Genomic DNA, 23,328 nt, shown 5'->3' with positions numbered 1-23,328 from the left:
GATGGAACAATGGGGAAATGTCCTTGGCTCTCGCCTGGAAAACATTCTGTTTCTTCATAAAGAAAGATATGAAACCAGGAAATAGGTGGCCACAGAACAGAAGCACAAGGCATCCTTCTGTAATGTCTCTTAAACTTCCATTATGCGCATTTCCAATAAAAGACATAAAGAGAACAAAGATTTACACTGCACACAGAGATTTATTTATAATTTATAATAAGAAACTGGAACATGAATCACATTAATTCACATTCACAAAGACATTTTATCTTTCTTGAAATAGGAAATCCTGCATAAGATTGGTCTAGTGAAATAGAGGTGAGAGGGCTTATATTTCTAAAGATCTTCCCAGAGAACAAATCTGATTAGCCCAGCTCGAGTCACCTTAAAGGGGTTTCAAAGGGGAAAAAACCCTCACTACACAATCACAGTTATACTCTACAGCTAAATGAAGCCTATTTATTTTCATGAGAATGAAAAGGCTAGATTGAATTTGCAGGTGCATGCTGGCCATCAAAGGGCCTTCAGAGAAGCAAAAGTAAGTGACCTAAAGTCTAACACATTCTCCTTAGCATCCAATTATACACGTCTGGCTGGACCTTGCTCCTAATTCTGCCCTCACTCCTGACGCTTTTAGCAGCTAGTTTTAATTAAGGGTTTCTCTTTTAATTTTGTTTTTTGTTAATTAAGACATGATCAAACAAAAATACCAACTCCCATGGTATTGAATGTTCCCTATGTGTTGCCACTTTGAAGACTGCTGCATTCATCATTTTGTTGATTTTGGAAAAATGTATTGACTAAGGCACCCTCTGGAGATTTTTAATAGGGCTTTGCATTCTTTAAAGAAAACCCCAGAAAGAGTTGAAGAAACAGAGCCTACTTTACATGAAAAGCTGATCCTAGCATTTCAGCAGCAGGCTGTGGAAATGTGATGCTTTTTAAGTAGGTGAAAGTCTGTCCCTGCGTAGATCTGAGTGTAGTTTTGAGTATATGTTAGGCATAGCCACTGTTGTATAATCAGCCCCCCTGTTTGAGGGATGCCTGTCATTTTCTTTACAAATCACACCTACAAAATAAAGTAGGAATAAAACCAAGCAAAGTAGAGCTAAAGCTAAGACCACTGTCTACAGACCTTATTTGAGGAAAGCTCTCTGAGCAGGTGTATAGCCAGGACTTTCTGCTGTCTCTTCACTGTCACTGTCATTTCACACAATCAGATACCAGATATCTTATTAATTCCAAAGTTGACATTTCATGTCATTGGATGTCCTTATTTTTTCAGTTTAGTCATGCTGCATATTGAATTAAATGAAACAGTAGTGAATCACAACCAACTCAAGAGGGTTGGTAATATAGTAAAATGGTAAAAATAGTCTTATTGATGTCCTTATCCGCACAAGTTCCCCAACAATGAGGGGAGTAATGATGTGCATTTGTAAATGTTACCTCCTCTTTCAATCACAGACTTAGCTAGACTCTCCTACCTGGTGTGAGGCTGTTCCTTCAATTAGTTTAAGATTTTAAGCCACTCAAAGCCCATGTACAGCTTATAAATGGTTATTTTCATTTGTTATGTTAACTTACTACCACTGGCATATTTGAAGATGCAGAGGATTCATACAATCTTTGATTTAACTTTGTTGTATATCACATGGTTTTGCCATTTACTTAAAGTAGCTTTTTTGGCAAACCCTGTTTGCCTTTCCTGGCTAGTTAGCAAACTAATGACACAACTGCTGTGCTGTACAATTTTGGCCACAAAATCCATTTTTGATCTCATGAATCTTATGTTTTCACAGAAGAGACAATCAGTGTTAAATCTTTAAGAGAAACAGACAACTAATTGCTAATGGTTTCGCTGTTCAGCTAAAGTTGCTAGATCAGACACAGTTCAACTTACATCACCACAGAGGTAAATTGTTAGGTTTGTTAAGCAGGAGTGGTATTATCACTGCAGACCTCACAATGAAACTGACAACTGCTTCTTACTTGCCAGATTCTTTTTCCAACACCTGTGAGGTGTTTGTGAGGAGCTAGTTAGGTGGATCCGTACGTGATATATCCCCTAAACTATAAAAGTTTTGTTCCATTAAATCTATACAATTAGGGACTAAAATGAGCTGTCTTGAACTGCATTCTCACTGAGATTCTTCATATGTGTTGCTGAACTAGAACTGCATCCATATATCTGATTAAACCTTCCTTTCTGACCTGCTTTCCTTGATTTTGTTCTGATCTGTGATCTGGTAGTCATGTACAGTATCTCACAAAAGTGAGAACACCCCTCACATTTCTACAAATATTTTATTATATCTTTTCATGGGACAACACTATAGAAATGAAACTTGGGTATAACTTAAAGTAGTCAGTGTACAGCTTGAATAGCAGTATAGATTTGCTGAAGACTGACCATCAGGGTCTCCTTCTCACCATCACCAACCCGCTGTCCTGTTCATTGGTGCCAACTGCAACACCCTCAATTACATCACTGTGCCATTCAGATGTATCAGCATTGAGATAGGATGGGACTGTTTCAGCTCACTCCCACTTTTCATAAAGATTCAGTCAGAGACTGCCTCTACCAGTGCAGTTTCTAAAGCTTTACCATGCAGTGTTCAAACCGAGATCCTCTTAGCTTTTATTTGGTATTTAGAGTATTAAATTGTAAATACTGTTTGACCAGAGGAGGATGGGTCTCCCCTTGTGAGTCTTGGTTCCTCCCAAGGTTTCTTCTACCAGACTGAGGGAGTTTTTCCTTGCCACTATCACCTCTGGCTTGCTCAGTGGGGGGATATATGTTATAACTGTATATTTTCAAACTTCTGTAAAGCTGCTTTGTGACAACATTGCTGTAAAAAGCGCTATACAAATAAACTTGAATTGAAATTGAAAAGATTTACTGCCCTCTGATGTCTAAATAGCTGGCAACACAAGTGAGTACACCTCACAGTGAACATGTCCAAATTGTGCTCAAAGTGTCAATATTCTGTGTGACCACCATTATTATCTAGCACTGCCTTAACCCACATGAAATCCACCGGAGCTGCACAGGTTGCTTCAGGAATCCTCTTCCACTCCTCCATGATGACATCAGGGAGCTGCTGGATGTTAGACACCTTGTGTTCCTCCTCCTTCCACTTGAGGATGCCCCACAGGTGCTCAATTGGGTTAAGATCTGGAGACCTACTTGGCCAGTCTCTCACCTTTACCTTCAGCAGTGCAGTTGTCATCTTGGAGGTGTGTTTGTTATTGTCTTGGAAAACTGCCATGCGGCACATTTTCCAGAGGGAGGGTATCATGCACTGCTTCAGGACGTCACAATACATGTTGGAATTCATGTTTCCCTCAATGAAACGCAGCTCCCCAGCCCTCATGCAGCTTCAGACCATGATGCTACCACCACCAATGTTGACTGTAGGCAATGTTCAGGACATGTTCAATAGGCAGGACATGTTCACTGTGAGGTGTACTCACTTGTGTTGCCAACTATTTAGACATTAACGGCTGTGTGTTGAGTTATTTTCAGAGGACAGTAAATCTATACTGCTATACAAGCTGTGCACTGACTACTTTACGTTATATCCAAGTTTCATTTCTATAGTGTTGTCCCATGAAAAGATATAATAAAATATTTTAAGAAATGTGAGGGATGTTCTCACTTTTGTGAGATACTGTAGATCTACATACTAGTCATCTCTGCAAATGTATTTAGTGACAGCATAAGCTACAGAGCAGCCAAAATCAATTTTCAGGAAGAAAAGTTAGTTTTTTTCCCAACTATTCCAATCCAGCCTGGACTGGTTCTTCTACAATGGCAGATCTCCCATAAAGCACTATGTTATGATGTCACATTCTGAGAGATAATTAGGATCCAAATGAGAGGTGTTAAATAATCTGTTAATTAGGCAGAGTTGTGTTCTGTTGGGGGCAGAGAGTTTCTGCTGACTGCTGCCTCTGAGGAGGTTGGATCCTCTTCTATGCAGTAGTACACTGTTGCAGCCTGGGTGGAAAAACTCCTTGGGAGGGCAGAAATGGCTGCTCAGCCACAATGACAGCAAGCCCACACAGGGCAGTATAAGAAATCTTCACTCAACAGCCATTCTGCAGTCACATGTGCTCATTTTTCAAGAGTAAGTGCTACACATGAGGCAGGCGACTCGCTCTCTCTCTTACATGCCCTTACACACACACACATAAAGACCACCTCCACAGGCTATGGGGCCATGAATCTTCGCAAGGATGTGAAAAGCAGGACTTTTTCAGTTTCAGGGATTGCTGATTACTAACAAGGGACAGGTCATGCCCAAGTCTTGACTGATTGTCCAGTTCACTGATAAAAGGTTCAGAAAAAATTGCAGTAAACTCTTTTATTCTCTTCACTGTATTGTTTATATATCTCCCAGAGTTTCTTTGTTTTGGTTTCGTGGGGTGGGATTATGTCTGTCCTGCACAGACTTAGTGACATTTCTACCTGAACCAAAACAACATGGAATACTGCTGGATTCTATAGTGAATGACTATTTTGGCTTTCCTGCTTTGTTAAGGAGCTATATTTTTAGCAAAATTAACACACAGCTTTACTCTGAGTCAAAAAATATGTCATCTTCTGCAGCTGAAGGGAGAAAAGCCAGTCTTCATCGCACACCTCTGAAAGCCTTTTAAAGTTTTATATAAACATACTGTTAAATATACAGAGATACATTTTTGTATGTTTAACAAGCTTCAATCCAGAAGATTTCAAGTGTGAATTTTTTTAACTGATCTGATCCAGATAGGAACACAATCATTCCATGTACTGCTGTTGGGCAAAGACTATTGACAGAAATATAACTGCCTTAGAAGAATCATGTGGTAAGTCATGTAGTAACTGAGGTAGCATTGCTAACAAGATAATCTTAAATATGGCTTGGACAGATTTTTTTCAAAGCTGCTTTTCACACCCTTAAAACATGGATAATGTACACATCGCAGAAGGTTTCTCTAGAAGGTATGCATTTGCTGATGAATTGGTGATTTACAGCCTGTTATAATCTCTAAGTGTTGCCAACAGAGACCTTAAATGTGGCAACATCGTCTTGTATCATGGCAAGAGACACATTTTCCAGATCCCTCAGCAACTTATTTAACACACAGCAGGTTCTCAAGACCTACAGATACTAATGTGGGTCTGTGTGATTCTGAGTGATGCTGACAGAGGGCATGCGGAGTGGAGCAGAGGAGGTTAATAATGTATTATGAGATATTAAACTATCATGGCCACCTCCTTTCTCTTCCTGTGTCTGTCATCTTTTCACACTCAGTCAGGTCTGACACTAAGGAGCCTCTTTATAGCCTCGATTTACTGTTATGCCAAGTGCATTACACTCTACACTGCAATCTAAACTCCCTTATGAGTGTGCTCTCTCGTCTCGGCTGGCGAGAAAAAAAAAAGCAAGTTGGAGCTACAAGTGCTGTTCTGTGCTGTTCCTGGATGACTGGCTTGTATTTAGAAATTGTGTTCCATCTCTTTGCTGTGCTCTAACAGGCGGATGATGAGAGCAGTGGAAATGTGCTGTTGCAGATGCTTTGTAAACCATGAAAACTAAACAGCAGTAAGCTGGTTGGCTGATGCTTTTGGCTAATTGCCTTATTGGATCCAGCAGTAGTTTTAACATCACTTTAATGGGAAGCTTTCACACAACGTGCCCTTCACCCTGACCTATGAACCTAATCCAAAATCTAATCACAATCCTGACTAACACGAAACCCAACCTTGCCCTAATCAAACAAAAACCCCAAACACAAGCTCAACACTAGCCCTTACCTTAGCACTAAAAACCACTATAAGCACAGCATTAACCACTGCAAGAGGTGCTCAGTAATGTTTTCTAGAGAAGTGTGTGTCATATGTAATATACAGCAGGAGCCAACATGAGTCACTCTGCCACACCACATTCAATTTGCTTGTGTCCTTTTACTATACCGACTCGTAATCCACAAGCAAAAATTGCCATACCACATTTTAGCAGATATAGCAGAAACTGCTTTTCAAAATGTGACCACAAAGAAGAAAATATACAGTAATGTGCAAGAGTCAGATACCAACCTACATTTATTAAATTAACATTCAAAACTTTCTGTGCAAGTTTTTAAGGAGGTGTTTCTTATGAGATTAGATATAAGATAATCCACTTGTATAAGAAGAGGGAAATGCAAAGGAAAATAAGTGAAAAAACAAGTTTCCAAAAAATGATAAAATGATACAGAGAAATTGGGACTCTTTACAACCATGCAAGATCTAGTAGACCTCCAAAACTGTCAAAGCTGTCACCATCAGATGAACAGTTCTAAAAGCTTTCATCTTTGAGAGAGAGGGGAAAATGTAGCTCCTTTCTTGCTTCAGGCCATAGGTGTTTCTGTCTGTTTTTCCACTTCCAAAACAGTTCACCACTTTGGGTGTCAGGAAGAGCTTACTTAGAAAAAAAAATTGACAAAAAGGAAGAGAAATTTCTACAGCACAAAAAAGCTGGTGCCATTCTCAGAACACTGACCTCAACATCATTGTGCTCAAATAATGAGTTTGGCATTACTCTGAACATAAGAAGCAGAAAATGCAACCAACTTCTAATACTGAACTCTGGAGATGCAGAAAGATATACTGCAGGCTTCTTTAAAAAATGAAAGCAGGTCTCTAAAAAAGAATGGAAGCTATGATAAAGGCAAAGGTTGATCACATTATGTATATGTTCTCAGTTTTTTTCCCTCAGACTGAAAAAGAAATAATTTGTACTGCTGTATTGCCATTTTGACAGGAAAAAATAGAGTACTGTATCGCTCAGAAATGCACATACCCATACACAGTGAGCAAAAACTCTCTGCAGTGTGAAGGATAGTTGTGGTGTGGTTTGCGCAGACTGACACCTTGCTTTAACGCCTCCAATCAGGGCTCAGTCATGATGCCTCGTTGACATTCACTCCAAAAAAAACCCAAGAGCACTGCAGCTCAGGAAGCCTGCTGCGATTCTGCCCAGAAGTAGACACACACACACACACATACACACACACACACACACACGCTAAAAATAGCAACTGCCCCAAAGAACATGCCACACTGACAGTGGAATTCCAGAAATGACGAAGTCAACTGTGAGCAAAGCAATGATAAACGGTTAAAAAGCCTGAAGCTGCAAAGATATGCAACATCATCCTTCTCCCCATCCTCACTGCAGTCCTCTCTGCTCTCATAGGAAGCAGAAACAGGGGACACTTTACTCGCCCGATGATGGAGGTAAATTGTAGATAAGCTGTGAGTTTCAATTGCTGAAATATTTAGTATGAGGTTAGATTATGTAAAAATATGCTGATATCATGGAACAGGACCAGCACTACGAGGTTTTGTCATATGTAATGCATGATTATAACTTAAAAAAAAAAGAAAATATCAAAATATTGCAGCCTTTTCCTTTGGGAAGGCTTTCCACAAGATGCTTTAACATTGAAGATTTGATTGCATTCAGCCACAAGAGCATTAGTGAGCCCAGGTACTGATGTTGGATGACCTATTCTACTGGCAACTTTTCTGTTTACATTAGACAAGCTGTGTATGCACAGTAGCAAACCTGTGTCAGCATTTGAGGTGCACTTCAAAATAGCCAACTTCACAAATTACAAAGAGTGTCTGAATGCATCGGACATACAGTATAACACCAATTTTCTCCTCACAAAGGAAAACACTGTCTGACACCCACTGTCCCAGGTCCAGAAACTGCAACCGTGGCCCAAATTCCGCACCTGTTTTTTGGCCATCCAGTCTGCACGTGCCCAGAAGCTGTGAATTCAGCACCAGCTGGATCCACATCAGCAAGAGCAGCTGTGGTTTCTCGTCTTCCTCAGATGGGACAAAAACCAGCGCACCCCAAAGGCAAGGGAAATTGAGGGAGCAATAACATCCCTCACTTCCTTTTCCCAGACTCTGAGACAAAAGTCGCACCAGAAAAATAATACTGATTGTCATCAGAGACAATGAGTCCCTTATGCTACCACTAGCAAGATTTGGTGAGCAAAAACACTATTTTTCACTCTTTTTTTATATTTGGCTCAAAGAACTTCAGAGATCTTTCACTCTTCCAAAAATGAACCTGCTAATAAACAGTTCCCTCCTGGGAAAATCACACCATTCTCATGTGTTGCGTTTCTGTGCCCTTGCTGGCACATGTCCTCACACTTCTCCAGCTAGGTCATTCATATTTTATGCAATAGATTTATAGAATGGAATTATTTCTGTGTGTGTTGTCTTTGATGTATAATGTAACATTAAATATTTAGAGCTAGTATATCTTGCGACACTGAGTTACAAAGACTGAGTGCAACACTCAACAGTGCGGTATTTATCATATACTACTATGATCAGCATCCCTATACCAACGCAGTGTAGCCAACGCAGAAGGAAACACAACAAATGATTTGTAGTGATTTAGGCGTTAGACTGGGCTGCGTTGGGTTTTGAGCACACCCTGTGACACAGTGCTTTAATTCCGCTTTCCCACCCAGAGCAACGGAAAGGTCAGCCAAGGTGACTTACAGTATGTTCACTGGGGAAACAAAAAGAATACATCATCTGAGTTAATCTTGTTCTCTGGCATGACAACTAATTCTCCTCACGCAGATGATCATGCCTAATCCTTTATTAGTACTGAAGCCAATTCTGCAATTGCTTGTGTATTGAGCAAGGAGGGGAGGATGCCAGCTCTGTCCCTGTCTCTCCCTGTGCAGCCTCTCTGAGAGCCTCCTGTCCAATTAGCACGCTCCAGCGCTGACCTCCTGTTGTGCCGCAGTACACTGGGCCATGCTGTGCCTGTGCTTTACACCGGCTCAGTGAGCCCCATCCGGCAGGTTCTGACCCAAGGGAGTGCCTGACAGGGCCCTGCATAACAGCTGCATTAACACAAGAGAGTGATTCAGCTGTGAAGGACTCACCAGGGAAAACACCTATGGTCCAAGCTAAAGCACCCTTCTGCACATTACTGGGTGACATCTTAATAAAGATTGGTTGAGTCTGAGGCTACAAAAAAGATAATGGCACAATTAAGGTAGAATGCGGCGTCAGCAGAGTATTCACTAAGCCTATTAGCACTGTAAAGTGCTGGACAAAAGCAAAGCCACTCTTGCTGTGGTAACATTGTCTTCTGATGTCTAATCCTTTAACCTCATGCACCCCGAATCTGACAAAATCCTCATATACACTGTACCATATACACTAATGGGCTAAATTGTCTCAGAATGATAAGTGAGGACAATTCTCCATTTCATTTTCAAAATAGATGTGATAAAATCTATTCCTTTTTAACATATCTGTATATCCATCTAAGGACAACACATTTTGTGTTACTTTTAACACATACTTCATACAATATGACAAAAATGTGTGAAAATACATACAAAAATGTGAGGTTTAGTGATGCATCATTTTTCAGAGTGTGTGTAACACTTCAAACCCCAAGGGCCTGTGTTGTTTGAAGTTCTTTACTCTCATCAGATTAGTTACATTTATAGTTACAGTTGACAAACTAGTTTGTGGGATGAAAAACAAAAATCGGTATTTAGCTAAGAACAAAAATGCAAAATGTAATCATGCCTAATTGTTCTGGAACAGAAATGTCTCTTTTCACTTAACTCTTTATGGCTGACGTGGCTATTTCTGCCATTTAATCTGCTTTTTTCTGTTAATCGGGTGTTAATTTCAGAGGTATTGCTGCATTTATTTGATGTACAGAGTACATGTAACTGTTGAAAATATGTTTCTTTAATTTCTGTCACAAACTCTCTTTTAAACAAGAAAATCAATTAAAAGGAATAGTCATAGTCAAAATCACAATGCATTCAAAAACAAAGGAAGCCTCTTACCCCCCCCTTGTAGCTTATTATTCATGTTCAGCTTCCAAACTCCCAAATTTTGGATCAAAATCATGTCTTTTATGATTTAATTAATTCTGTGAATATTTTTGGTATATTTCAATTCTGTACATATTTTGTTGAGATTAGTTGGAATGTATACAGTACTTTTGTGCTTAATTTAAGATTTACTTAATAAACACAACCTATAAATAGAGAATAGGTCTGGATGTCTGAATGTGCTTTTTCTATAGTCTCACAAGATTTTATTTATATCAGCTTTCGTGATGTGGAAAACCATTTAACCAGGTAGCAAATCTACTGTTGACTACGTGAAACACTGCATTTGGGCTTATTTTGAGCACAATAATTATCATCATCATATTCATAGCTATACATAGGTACAGTTTACACCTATTCTATTACCCGTGTGTGTGCATGTGTTGACATGTCTTTATCAATGCAAATAACTGCTGGGTCTAAAAGCTTTTTAACCCTGCTATTTTATTATATTAGGCCTATTCTGACTGGCTACATTAGGGTTAGAATTCAAAAAAGGAAATTTAAATTTTGAGAGTGAAACAACAGATTTGTCATATTCCATTACTTACTAATAATTCTTAGTAGTTCATGAAAATAATGTCTAAAGATTAATAGCAGAATCATGCTAGGGTTCAAGGGACTCGACTTCATAGACCTAATTTCAGAATTCTATTTAAATACACCATGGCCCCATTAGTTAAAACCTCACGTAGAAGTGTGAAAACAGTCTGGTTAAAGGTGTGAAAAAAGCCTGAAATGGTAAAGGAAGCTGAACTCACTGTACTCTGTTTTGGCAGGAGGAGTAAGGTTGAGTCTCTGCAGTGAATCACTGCTCCCCTCCTCCAGCACGTAGTCAAAGTTCAGAATGAACATCATCACCACGCCCTCCTCGTTCTTCACTGGGATGATGTGTGTATTGCAGAGAAACTCTGAACCTGGAAAGAGAAAAAAGCGAGACAGAGAGAAAGAGAGTAAGAACAGAAGAATAAAGACATCTGTCGTTCCTTCAATCCTCACTTCATCCTGTTCAGTCCTCCCTAATTAATTTGTCTCCCTTATAACCCCCATCTGCTGCTTTAATTGCAATGAGTCCACTAATGAACATGAGTCTAGATATCTGAGTAGAATGGCGGAGGAGAGGTGAAGTGCGGGGAGAGGAAACAGTTAAATAAAATGAAACCAGCACTCTTACTTTAGTCTCTTTAAAATCATTTAAAGGAATCAATCATAGGCACATTGCAGCAAGTGGATTCAGCATTAACAACTGCAAACGTTGATTCTTGATTACAAACATCAAAACTGAATGTTTTCTACATTTTGTTTTTTAATTGAGTTTTCAGATTTTGTGAGCGAAACGCGTTACTCGACTTTATTTTGTTCATGATACATGTGAGCGTGGTGTTCCAGAGAGCCTGTGCATGTGGCTGTTCTGCACCGCCATGCCTCCTGTATTCCTACGCCTGTGCAAGCCTGTAGCAGGATGCTACAATACCTACTGTAAGGAAGTTTTCGATTTAAATTTTTATTTTACATTCTCTAAAGTAAAATACAGCCAATGTACTGATGTATGTGTGTATGGAGTCCACTAATGAACACGAGTCTTGTATTTTACTTTGTCTAAAGTAAAATACAGCCAATGTACTGATGTATATGTGTATGGAGGCCTGCGCAAACTTGAACAGCACTGTGTGGAATGAAGTCCAAAGCTACAGATTCACTGAATTTCCAAATGCCTGGTATCAGAGAACTGACTCTTTATGAGATCAACTTCCAGTCCTATGCTGTGTGTCTATAATAGTCACAATGCAAAAGAATACTTTTATGATTAGAGATTTGTGATTAGTATGTTAGAACTGAAACAGAAAAAAACATCAAGGTGAGCAAAATTTAGAACAGTTTGAAGAACACATAAGTAGAGACCTTGCTTTTGTCTTGCTAACATTACTCTGACAAGTAAGTTAGCTAGATATGCTGGTTAGCTTGCTACTTAGTGCAGTGTAGTTTTTATCTACCATTAACCAAATTCTGATAGTTCTTTTTTGGACTATTTGACTACCTTAGTCATCAAAAAACTGGTAGCAATAGTCTAGTTGACTGTAGCTCAACTGAAATCCCCCCACCAAACTTTGCTAATCAACGTTTACAATGTTGACCACAGCGTTACATTCATTATCATGATGATTTTATCACATAACATAGATAGAGTATTACTAAGCCCTAAGGCTTTCATACTGCTACGTTCAGCCGTGCTCTCAGAGACAGGGTTCTGAACATGGATAGTAGTCAGCAAGGGAATGATGTAAGCCATGCTGGTGGGTGGTGAGAGTGATTGGTGATAGAAGCAATAAAGCAGAGAGAGAAGTCAGAGGTTATGACCTGTCTTGTGCTTTTTTTTTTTGGTGTAGCCATGACCCAGGGACTGCGCACAACTGCCCTGGCTACGTCAGAGCGCTACAGGCTCAGCCCCACATGAAGATGAAACAAAGAGAAAATAGTACAAAAGAGCACCATGAATCTGTCCCCTTTGACATTAATGTTCCCCTTTTGTCTACTTCTGTTCTGAGTCCAATCCAGCCCCTATTGTTCATCCGCTCAGCTCTCTTGCAGCACCCCTTTAGAGACGAAGAAATCCATTAGCAAAAAGCCCCTCCTGCCTGTCGCCCCTGATGAGGAGATATCTGGAGCCCAGGAGGCCCATAAAGTGTTTAGGTGCCCGGAACAAGACAGGAACAGCTATATTCTCCTCTTGCAGAACTGTGAAGAGGCGGGTTATGAAGCATAGACACATTTGTCCATAAAATATGATAGGAACTTAGATTACATTATAAATCAACCTCTGGTGCTTAATAACGAAAGAGACTGATGTGATTGCGGAAATGATTGAGGTCGCTGTGTCTCAAACGCATACATTAAAACACCTTGTAACCCCACTGAAGTGCTATTCTTCTCTCCAGCAGGCACTTGGATTCTTTGTTGACTTAACAGCAAAAATCCATTGATAAAATTACATCATCCCAATGTGATGAAGTGGATTTGGAATGTATCAAGCACCCTCTCATATAATTCCAGTGTCCCTTTCAGTGCAGTGATCTAGGCAGTGTAATACATTTTGGACATACTCTTAAATACATACAAACATCATCTAAACAACAGAAACTAATGTGATGCAGCTAGTCTTTTTTAGACTATATGAAAACTATGATAGCCTGGTGCGTTTAGCATGGAGAGCAGCTATACGCAGGTTACAGGAAAGCAGGTTACCTCAGAGAACATTTCTAAAAAGCAGTAACAAACATAATTCACAGCTGTATTTAAAGCTTATTGTATATCCATAGCTTAGCACTATAATGCTGAAGCAAGACAATGGCTGCCTCTAAATTGATAAACATTATTAAAAAGACTCTCATAGACTTATTCTGTAATCTCAGGCACAATAACTAAATAAGTTAATCAAACATAATGAAATGAATATTACTATTAAATATTAAATAACTGGGAACCCCCCTGCCCCTACATTACACATTCTCATCATACAAGTTCTTACAGATGACTTACTCCTGGCTGAATTAATTATTTAACCTGATTATCTTATCTGGTAACCTGATCTGGGACATTCAAAGTATATAAACATGTAGACATACTGTGCACTGACTGTACAAAGTTGACCTAAATGAGTGTCGCCTCAGGACAGGAACAACTGCCTGGAAGCAAAGAATGAATAAGCTGCGCTAGGTTTTAAATAGATAATATTTACAATGCAGACTATCTGGTAGGGCTTTTAGAGCCTTTCTTTCACTCTTATCTCTCTCTGTCTCTCTCTTTGTCCTTCAGGGAGGACACCTGACATGCAATAAGTGGGCAGATCAAAAGATTCCTGCTGCTGCAAATGCAAATCTTGTATCCCTGCTGCCGGTAGCCCAGGCTTGCAGACTAATGCACACACGTTCACAGCTACCTCACCCCTCTCTCTTCATTAGCAGTATGCTGGCTGTCTGACTAAATATAACCAGCTCTTGTTGGAGCACATTAGCTGCGCCAGACTCTAATAGGTCCGCTCAGTGCCGGAGAAAGCTCTGTTAAACGCCTGGACACTACAGAGATGTAGAAGCTAAGTGCTGAAATCTGAAATCCTCTGAAAATGTTAAAAAAAGGACTAAGCTTTTTCATTTTGGGGAATTACAAGTAATACTCTGCTCTATTTTGAAGCAGACTACAGCAGTGTCATATATATGGTAAAACTACATCACATATACAGTTCTAGGCACTTTCATTTTATTTTGTGTATTTCCTCTATAGTTTTGATTCAAATGGTCATTAAGTAGCCTACAACTTATAAATTTTTAAGCATCAGGAAAAAAGTAAACATATATATATATATATATATATATATATATATATATATATATATATATATTTAACAGAAAATTCAACAGAAGTCTAAAAAAATATATAGGATTTGTTTAGTATTCAGGATGTCCACCCTTCGCCTTAATTACAACTGTCACTCTTATTGGGAAAGTTGTTTTAATTTTCTCAATTAAATCTGCAGGCAAAATTTTCCACACTTTCAAAGTTCAGTCTTAGAATTTGGTTGCATATACTGTTCCACATGACCCGAGCAATCCCAATTACAAATTCAGAATCATAAGTCCATCCCATCTTATTTTACATCTCAGATGTCCAGTTTCAATCTTCTAGGGCAATTGTTTTTCTCGTCTATTTCTTTTTCAGGAACAATGTTTTGAAACCTGCTTTCAGACTCATAGTGTTCAGTTGCCTTCTCACAGTGGAAGGATGAACAGAAACACCTGTGGATTTTTTCAGGTCTAAAGTAAAAGTGGAGCTTGAATTTCACCTCTCACTCAAAGATGAAAGCTTAAATACTATTTACCTAATAGATGAATAATGTAAGTGACACTTTTGTAAAGATGGAAATAATTGAAATAATGGCAGTAGACTGCACAAAGGAAATGAGTGATACTGTGGTAAATGCTAGTAGGTTTGGTATTATTCTTAGTACTGGAGGTCTCTGAGTGATTTTCTTTAATATAATATATTTCGCACTTTTTTCTTCTTGTATTTTTTTCCCAAATGCTGTCTTTTTACATTAGATTTGTTTGCTAACCCTAAGAAGAAAAGATTTCAGCCCTACAGAATGCATATTAATGGTGTCAAAATTCTGCCATTAAGTTTCACAGAGTTCTCTATAGGCAAGGTTCTTCATTCTGCCATAAATAATTAATTAGGGTTTGGGCCACATATCAACTTTGTACAAGCCACACAGATAGGATTTATAACTATCTTCTAATGACGAAGCGTGACCAGGCTTATATTTTCCCCAGATATAAGACTTAAGCTGTAATATGTCTAGGAACGTTTTCACCCATTGCGGTTACTGAATTGTCATGCTGTAATTATCTTCAAGCAAAGCTCATAGTTTATCAAGGGAAGATGCCCACAATGGTTTTTGGAAACACTTCAGAGATTCTAATGGGCAAACCTTATTTTAAAAGCAGCACGGCAACTCAGTTCTGTTAATCCCTCTATACTCATGAAGAGATAATGTAGAAACGTTGTCACCTTTAAGCTATCCCACAGCCTTGACATTTAACATCATTAATAAAGCCTGTGTGATCAGTGTTGTAGACAATGAGTGGTGTACAGATGGGATCAGATATCACTCTAACTTGTGTAGCGCCATCCTGTGATAAGGGACACCATGGAGGTGATGGACAGATACATGAGAAGTTCATCTCCAGTGTCTTGGCTCAACACAAAAAGTCAATAAGTCATGGAGAGTGCACATACGAATTTAAGTCCACCACATTATAACCCAGCATGTTATAAGAAATGACAAATTATAACATCCCTTCTATAGATTATACAACTTCAAATGCACTCTTATAGACATTTTCCAATTCTTTTGAATGGCAATTTTGACTGGGAAATGTCTTCTCTGATCTTTGTAGAGTACTGTACATCCATGCCATTTTAATACCAGCTTCCATACTGATAGCCTGTGCTTAAATGAAATGACTCTTTTTGTAACTAAAACTTTACTTATGAACTACTCACTTTTCAGCAATGTAGTCTATTAATTCTAACTGATCTTTACAGCCAACACTGCATCATCAGTCTGATATAAAGTGAAGTAGCAGCGAGCGAGAGTCTCCTGTGGCTACCTAGCCTGAGTGCCATATACAGTCAAAAGCCCATTCAATACTGGAGCAGATGGAGAAAGAATAGTTCACTGAAGAGGTTAGCAAGGAACATCCACCATCCTGTACATCCTGTGTCATGCTGAAAGTCACCTTTCTTCTGCAAATGCTTGAACCATCTTCACTCATGCACCTTACTTAAGCTTTGGAGTGCATATGTGTTTGTGTGGCTTGACGGAGATAAGGGAAAAAAACAGTACAGGGTAACTGCAGTGCACATGGTGTTTTTGCTTTAATTCTTAATCTTAATATGAATTTTACACTAAGAGAGTAATTATTTCTTCTTTCAGTTCAAGGGATATTCCACAGATTTTTCAAACTTCCAACAAAAATAAATGATTAAGATGTAAACAAAGTCATAGCAGAGGCAAAGAGTGGTTTATCATGAAAGACATTCTAGAGAAACTTACCAAGTGAAGAAGTTTATAGTGGTGACTAAAGGAACCAGACATCGGAAGCACTTAATGCCTCTATGAGCTCCATCACAAAAAGTTATAACATGAAATAGTTTTGATATGCTGTGTGATGCCTGAAACATGGCCTGAAATGTATTTTTAGGGGCTATTCATGGTGGAGAGGAACTTGCGAGATGTAATAAGGGGAAATCATTTCTAAAATAGTGGGAATTTATCAACATTACATAAACACTCAGAAAACACTTGTTGGTTCATTGGTCATTTTGGATAGCAAATAAAATGGCTAAATTTGTGTTGAGAACCCTGATTCCTGTCACCACTGCTGTAAAGAAATCTGAGCATGTAAGTTTCTCTACAGTGAACGATCTCACATCGAACCACCCTGAATGAATTTATTTACATATCTAATGATTTAATAATGCAGGAAATATGCAATGGATATATATGGATAAGAAATAACTTCCAGTGACACTAATGCTGCTGACTAAAGGAAAAAGTTATTCTTTTGAGTTCTCACATACTTATTGCTGAAAAGTAACGTTTAGTGTTTCAGTTAGTTTGCCGTTAAGTAACAGTCATGTTTCTCTAGATCACTTTCCTCCAAATTTTCCCCCTAGTTTAGTTGTATCCAATTCCACCCATTAGTTAGGACTCCCCTAGTCACATGATACCACCAGTGATAGGAGGGCAAAGTCAGCCATAGCTTCTGTCCAAACTACCACTGTTGCAACATCATTGGATAGCTGAACGCATTTGGAGAAGAACTCTAACCACCAGTTCTGTTACATGAGCTAACAGACACCTGCGCTGGGACAAGGGAGGGCGATCCTACTGACCTAGAGAGAGCTGGGACAATTGTGCTCTCTTGAACTCCTGGCCAAGGTAAGCTGTAACATCATCAGGGATCGACCTCACGATCCCTTGATGACAGGGCCAATGCTTACATGATTGCGCCACTCAGGAGCAATCAGGGGTTTGTAACCCGGGTGTCGAGACCCTCTTGGGCTTCATGATGTGATCCGATGGGGTTAGCAAGAGTGGTGCTACAAGACATATAACTTATCAAACTCAGAGAACATCATTTTAAAAAGTGCAAGCGCTGCTGAATGGCTCTACCTACAGGCTAACATTGATTCTGAACTGCTGCTTTATTGAGTTCGCTACAGAGGGAGGGTACTGATTGACCGCTAAACTTAAAACTCTTTTTCAGCACCAGGCTAGATCTGTGGATTGCAGTAATTGAGTAGACTTACAATTTAAGTATTTTTCTGTAATCTTCAGTAATTGTATTAATACATATGGTAGTGTGTGTGGACTGGCCTATGTGGAGGGAGGAGAGAAGGGGTTGAAGGGGGTTGCAAATTTTTTACCCCAAAAAAAGGCCACACTGTGAAAAAGGTAAGAACCCCTGTTCTAAAACTGCTGGCCTACCCTTAAGTTCTTAAGTCTTTGTGTCTACTTTATATATATTTTTTTTTTGCTTGAATCAATTAATGCTTTCTCTCTTTAAGGCACTTTTTTAGTGCACTGCAAATGAATTCAAAAGTCTAAACTAAACTAAAGTATTAATAATTCACGCTAAGTGAAAACTTCAAACAATGCTGTGTTGGAACTACAGCAGATGTCTTCCTTGCTCTGCCTCCATCTGTTTATCTTCCTGAACATTTAAATTAAAATGAGCACATGAGACTTAGTTCATTTTCAGTGGTTTGTAGTTGTCACAAAGTCAGTCTGAGGCAGTTCTGTTTGACATTTATACATATAGTGGACCCATTTTAGCTGAATGTTTAACTATGCATATTCTAATATGTCCCAGTATGGTCATAACATTCATATGTCTATATTGTGCAGCCCAGTTTTTATCATATATGTACAGAGAACAGAATGTAAATTTTCATTCCTTAACTTGGCAGGTCATCCGACTCTCCTGCATGAATTTCATGCCATGATCAAACTCTCACACGCACTCAATTTACTGTCTTATTGTCAACACAGTAGATTGTTCCCTCTGTAAAGCTTATGTCATAGGTGTATAAAATTAATTTGGCACACTGCCTGAATGAATTAGACGGATCACAAGAACAAACAGCCCTGCAATGGACTGGCGACCTGTCCAGGGTGTATCCTGCCTTCCGCCCGAAGACTGCTGGGATAGGCTCCAGCACCCCCCCACGACCCTGATGGAGAAGCGGCTTAGAAAATGGATGGATGGATGGATGGATGGACAAGAACAAACACTTTCAAACAGTTTGTTATTGCTAAGAAAATGAACCTTGAACACTAAAGATTAATTCCATGTTTTTTATTGTACTGCCTGTTTTATTGGACAAATGAAACTACAGTAATTCAACTCCAAATTGTCCTTTCATAGTTTAAATTTCAGATAGGCTAACCTTCTTAATTTCTTAATGCCTTCTTCCCCTTTTAGCCCACTCTACTGCAGTTGAACCTTACCACACAATCTCAGCAGGGTTAATAGGTGCGTCAGACTAGAGTTTCCCATTAGAGTCTTCCTACTGAAAATCCTACATGTTAACAATCAAGCTAAAGGCTCAAGACCCGAAAGCGTTTCAAGTGTCAGGGATAGCATATGATACGGCGAGCTGGCACGTACGTCAACTACAACTAACCACCCTATACTACACTGACTTTAACCTGAGTCACGTTTCACAGAATGCGTCAGTCGAGAGGGTAAATCCTGGTCCACAGTGTTCATTATACACTAGTCATATCTTGTTTACGATCACATAGAACACACTCACACACACACACACACACACACACACACACACACACACACACACACACACACACACACACACACAAACATTCAAAAGAAAACACACAAACAGGTTTATTTATATACAATGTCTGGACACAGGTTTATGTCCTAATGTATTACATGTGTACATTTTTTCCATTTATTACATCTACCATGCTTTGTGGGAGACTTGCTTCAGGTTTTCAAAGAAAGCTGCATGTATATTTTTCTACACCTCTAATGTTTAGTATTACATGTTGGTTGCATATTCTCACAATGTTTCTCACAATCAGACACATTCCATGATGTTGTGGACTGTGGGGTGGTGACTGCATTGTTCTAAGAACATCAGTAGCTTCTTTTTTTGATTAGCAAGCTTTCTTCTTTTAAATCCACTCCCTTTTCTCAATAAGGCTTCTTGACAGCTACACATGCTTGAAGACCAGTTGCATTTAATTGTCTTCTCAAAGTGGAAGGATGGACAGAAACAAATATGGATGTTTTTTCAGATCTGAAGCAATAGTGGAGCTTGATTTTCTGTCAACGCTTCAAGTTTTGTTTATCTGATGGTCACAGTTTTGGTGGTCTAATAGGTCATGGCTGTCAGGGGCCCCATCTTCTCTGTATCTTTTAATACATTTTCTTAACTATAGGTTTGGAAACAAAATATTTTTCAGTGACTTTTCTTTTCTATATGCAAGTTGATTATCTATATATTTAATATCCTCAGAAATATCTCCAAAAAATGATTGACTTGTACTTAATGGCTGTCTTGATTGGAAATTAAATAAACGAAGGGTGGATTTTGCACAGTACTATGTAACTAACTATGCTACTAAATATGTAATAAGAACATATATAGCTTAGCCTAAGCTTAGATGAGGGTGCCAACATTTTTTGCCTTGGGAGGTCAAAGAGCAATCTTTGTAACGATCTGGTGGCCAAAAAGACAAAACAGAATACAAATGAATAAAGCAGGTATCAATACTGCTTTTCAAGTTTTAAAAAGTTTTTTAAAACTATTTTATAACATTATATTTTGTTAGTAAAAACACTTGAAATACAGTTTTAAAAGTAATATAAGAACACAATTAATATAGAATAAAAATGTTTGCTTGCTCACTGTGTTAAGGGGATAACTTTCTGGTTGGCCAAATTAAACTTCTGTCATAGGCCTGCAGACCATACTTTGGGCAGCCCCGCCCTAGACACTAATATTAACCTCGGTAACCAGAAAATAAAAGTTTTTTTCAGTTTTTGTTAAACAAACAAACATTGCATTGAAGGTTCACCTTTTTTCTGTTTTTCCTGTTTTTTTCTACAAAGTCAGAACATTTTTGTCCTGAAAATAAATGAAAACAAACTCTTTCTGTCTCTCTCTCTCTCTCTCTCTCTCGCTCTCTCTCTCTCTCTCTCTCTCTCGCTCTCTCTCTCTCTCTCGCTCTCTCTTTCTCATGCTCACAGGTACACACACACACACTCAAATACATACATACAAAGTGCATTACGTTTTTCAGCTGCCCTCCTCTCTGCCTGGGCCTGATGGAATGTCAAACGGTCCAGGCCGCAAGGGAATGCAAATCTTATCGACTTTCATTTTTTCACTCAACTACACCTATCCTCTTGGGCCATTTAGCATTGTGTACATCACTCTGGAGGAAAAGCCTTTCCCTTCAGAGCAAGCATTCACCTGTCAAAAGACCTCCTCTCTCTTTTAAAAGCTGCTCTGGGGTCAGTATGCAACTGAGAGCCTAGGCTGTCTTTTCATTCTCATCTTAAAATACTTCAGGTGGAGCATAAGCTGTCTTTCTCCTCCATTCTGAAATACCTTACTGCAGCATTCCTCACTGCCTGTACTCAGGGGCTATAGCATCACATACTGGAGTGTTTTCCCACACCAAAAATATCTGATTCAGCTCATCTAGGGCTTTATAATTAGTGACATGAGCTAAATCAAACATGAATTCTCATGAGGGATTAATGTACCAGTGCAAAACAAAAGCATATTTCATGTCCAGTCTAAATTTATACTATTTTTGGAAAAGTGTTCGTGTTAGAGGCCTTAAGTGTGAATTAGTCCCATGGTGAAAGGTGAGGCTTCTCAGACAAATTACATTATGGCTCCTGGCTTGTCATCTCAGCTTGTGCTGCATATACTGTACTTGGCCACTGATCTGAGACCTGTTGTCCTTTCATGATGATGGAAATTTAATTTGATTCTTATTTCCACCATCAATAATTAAACCATAGCTGCCCAAGAAGCCATCAGTCTGGCAATCACTGAGGAACTTCTCAAAGAAGTGTTTACAGCTTGGGCCATATGAGTTCTCAGCCTCACTGAAATATTACATGAGCAGTATAGTTAGTAAAACATATCTCACAGAGAGAATTATGGCTGCTATAAAAGGAACAGATGCAGATGCATAAGTAGCAGCCAAAATTCATAAACCTCCAGCAGAAAATAGATAATAACATGTCTTGCATTAGATGGAGTTGCATTATAGAACTTTCTATACTTCTCATTGAGCAGAGAGTCTGTATTCCCAGCTTATGAACGCATCCTGAAGGACTAACTGCAGTGAAACACTCTAAGGCTTATAGCCAACATCCATCTTTGTACATAATGGTTCTTTATTTCATATTTAGTGCACTATACAGGGTGTAAATATGATTAGCTGCTCTTTGTCAACTATGGAGCCGTGTCAAATTCAGCTGGATATGCAACATCATGAGGAATATGTGCTTTAGTGTGCCAAAAAAATCTAAAAACACATGGCAAAAACAAGTTAAAGAGCAGGCTGAAAATACTCAATTGCTACACTATCACTGTGGCATATCATAAATCAGTTTAGGAAACTGCAATTGTAAAAATGTAAACTGTAATTATTTTTATGGCAATAAAACAATTAAATTGTTTTGTGGCAATTGGCTACCTGGAAAATTCCCATGAAGGATTCCCCTCACTGAAAACCTGAGCTTAAGTAAAAAATGTGATGACACTGATGATAATGATTATGATATTGCTGATCTTTACTGTGAGTTTACTGAAGCAAGGCTCTTCATGGAGGTAACAGTAGGTACGACCTGACATTGGTACAGTTGTATGTCAGCAAAATTTACAGGGCATCATTTACTGTGACGGTGTAATACTGCAACACCACTGCGCATGGGAAGACAGAACCGACCTGTTAAGTTTTATAATACAATTTGATTTTAAATTTGATCTAAGATAGCAGAGCAGGGCATGTGCAAGCATGTAGTCTTCAATAGCAATCAAATCTGTTTCATTACTGTCAGGGGTGTTAAAATGGACTCTGGACAAAGCACTAAAATGTGTTGTGTTCTCATAACCTGTGCTATCTTAAGCATATCCTTACTGAAGTACAAATCAGATCATTATAAGGTGCCAAAGCAATTTCCTGAGAATGCAACATAATCACATGGCGTTTGTTAAAAGGAGGTTCAAAGATACTTCAGTACTCTTCAGATCTTTATGGAATGCCTGGAATTTCAGCCAATATCCTGAAAGAACCTCCCCCATTTGCTTCAAATGTTTGTGATTGATTTTCTGCATCCCGAGGGAGAAAAGATTGTGTTTCGTTTGCTGTGAGAGTTACAGGCGTTTTAAGGCATTAGGGCTAAAAATAGCCCCATTGTAGCTGTGCCTTCAGGAAAGGCTGTGTTAAGTCATTACGAAGCTGATGGATGGGTCTCCATTTGACTCTCCACCACACAAAGCCATATCAGTCACCAGACAAGCCATCAGAGCATAATGACTCAGGCTAAAGGCTGCAGCTATATGTTTCACGGCTGCTCTCTTACATGTAATTCAATTTAAAGGAGGGCATTTTGATGTTGAATCAGCAAAAAAGACATAACAGAGATGTCTCTGTAGCTTGGCTTTGTCGTGGGCAGCACACTTCTGAATGAATGGGTTTTATGAGTGACTGAAGAGCGCACCAACTTAATCTCCACCAGATGGTCATTTTAAATCAGTTCCTTTGAAGAGATAATACAC

At 38.9% G+C, this 23,328-nt stretch overlaps 1 protein-coding gene across 3 annotated transcripts in view; it reads right to left on the bottom strand.

Annotated features, from left to right (window-relative positions):
• Nucleotides 1–23,328, bottom strand: part of LOC108424315 (potassium voltage-gated channel subfamily H member 7) — a 63,513-nt gene that overhangs the window by 31,145 nt on the left and 9,040 nt on the right. For all 3 annotated transcript variants that reach the window (XM_037539549.1, XM_037539551.1, XM_037539550.1), the window contains exon 3: nt 10,695–10,850. In XM_037539549.1, coding sequence (XP_037395446.1) covers nt 10,695–10,850 — 156 coding nt within the window. The remainder of the gene's footprint in view (nt 1–10,694; nt 10,851–23,328) is intronic.

This window comes from Pygocentrus nattereri, chromosome 6 (assembly GCF_015220715.1).
Source record: "Pygocentrus nattereri isolate fPygNat1 chromosome 6, fPygNat1.pri, whole genome shotgun sequence".
NCBI classification, from domain to species: Eukaryota; Metazoa; Chordata; class Actinopteri; order Characiformes; family Serrasalmidae; genus Pygocentrus; species Pygocentrus nattereri.
This window is presented reverse-complemented; position numbering and strand designations above follow the sequence as displayed.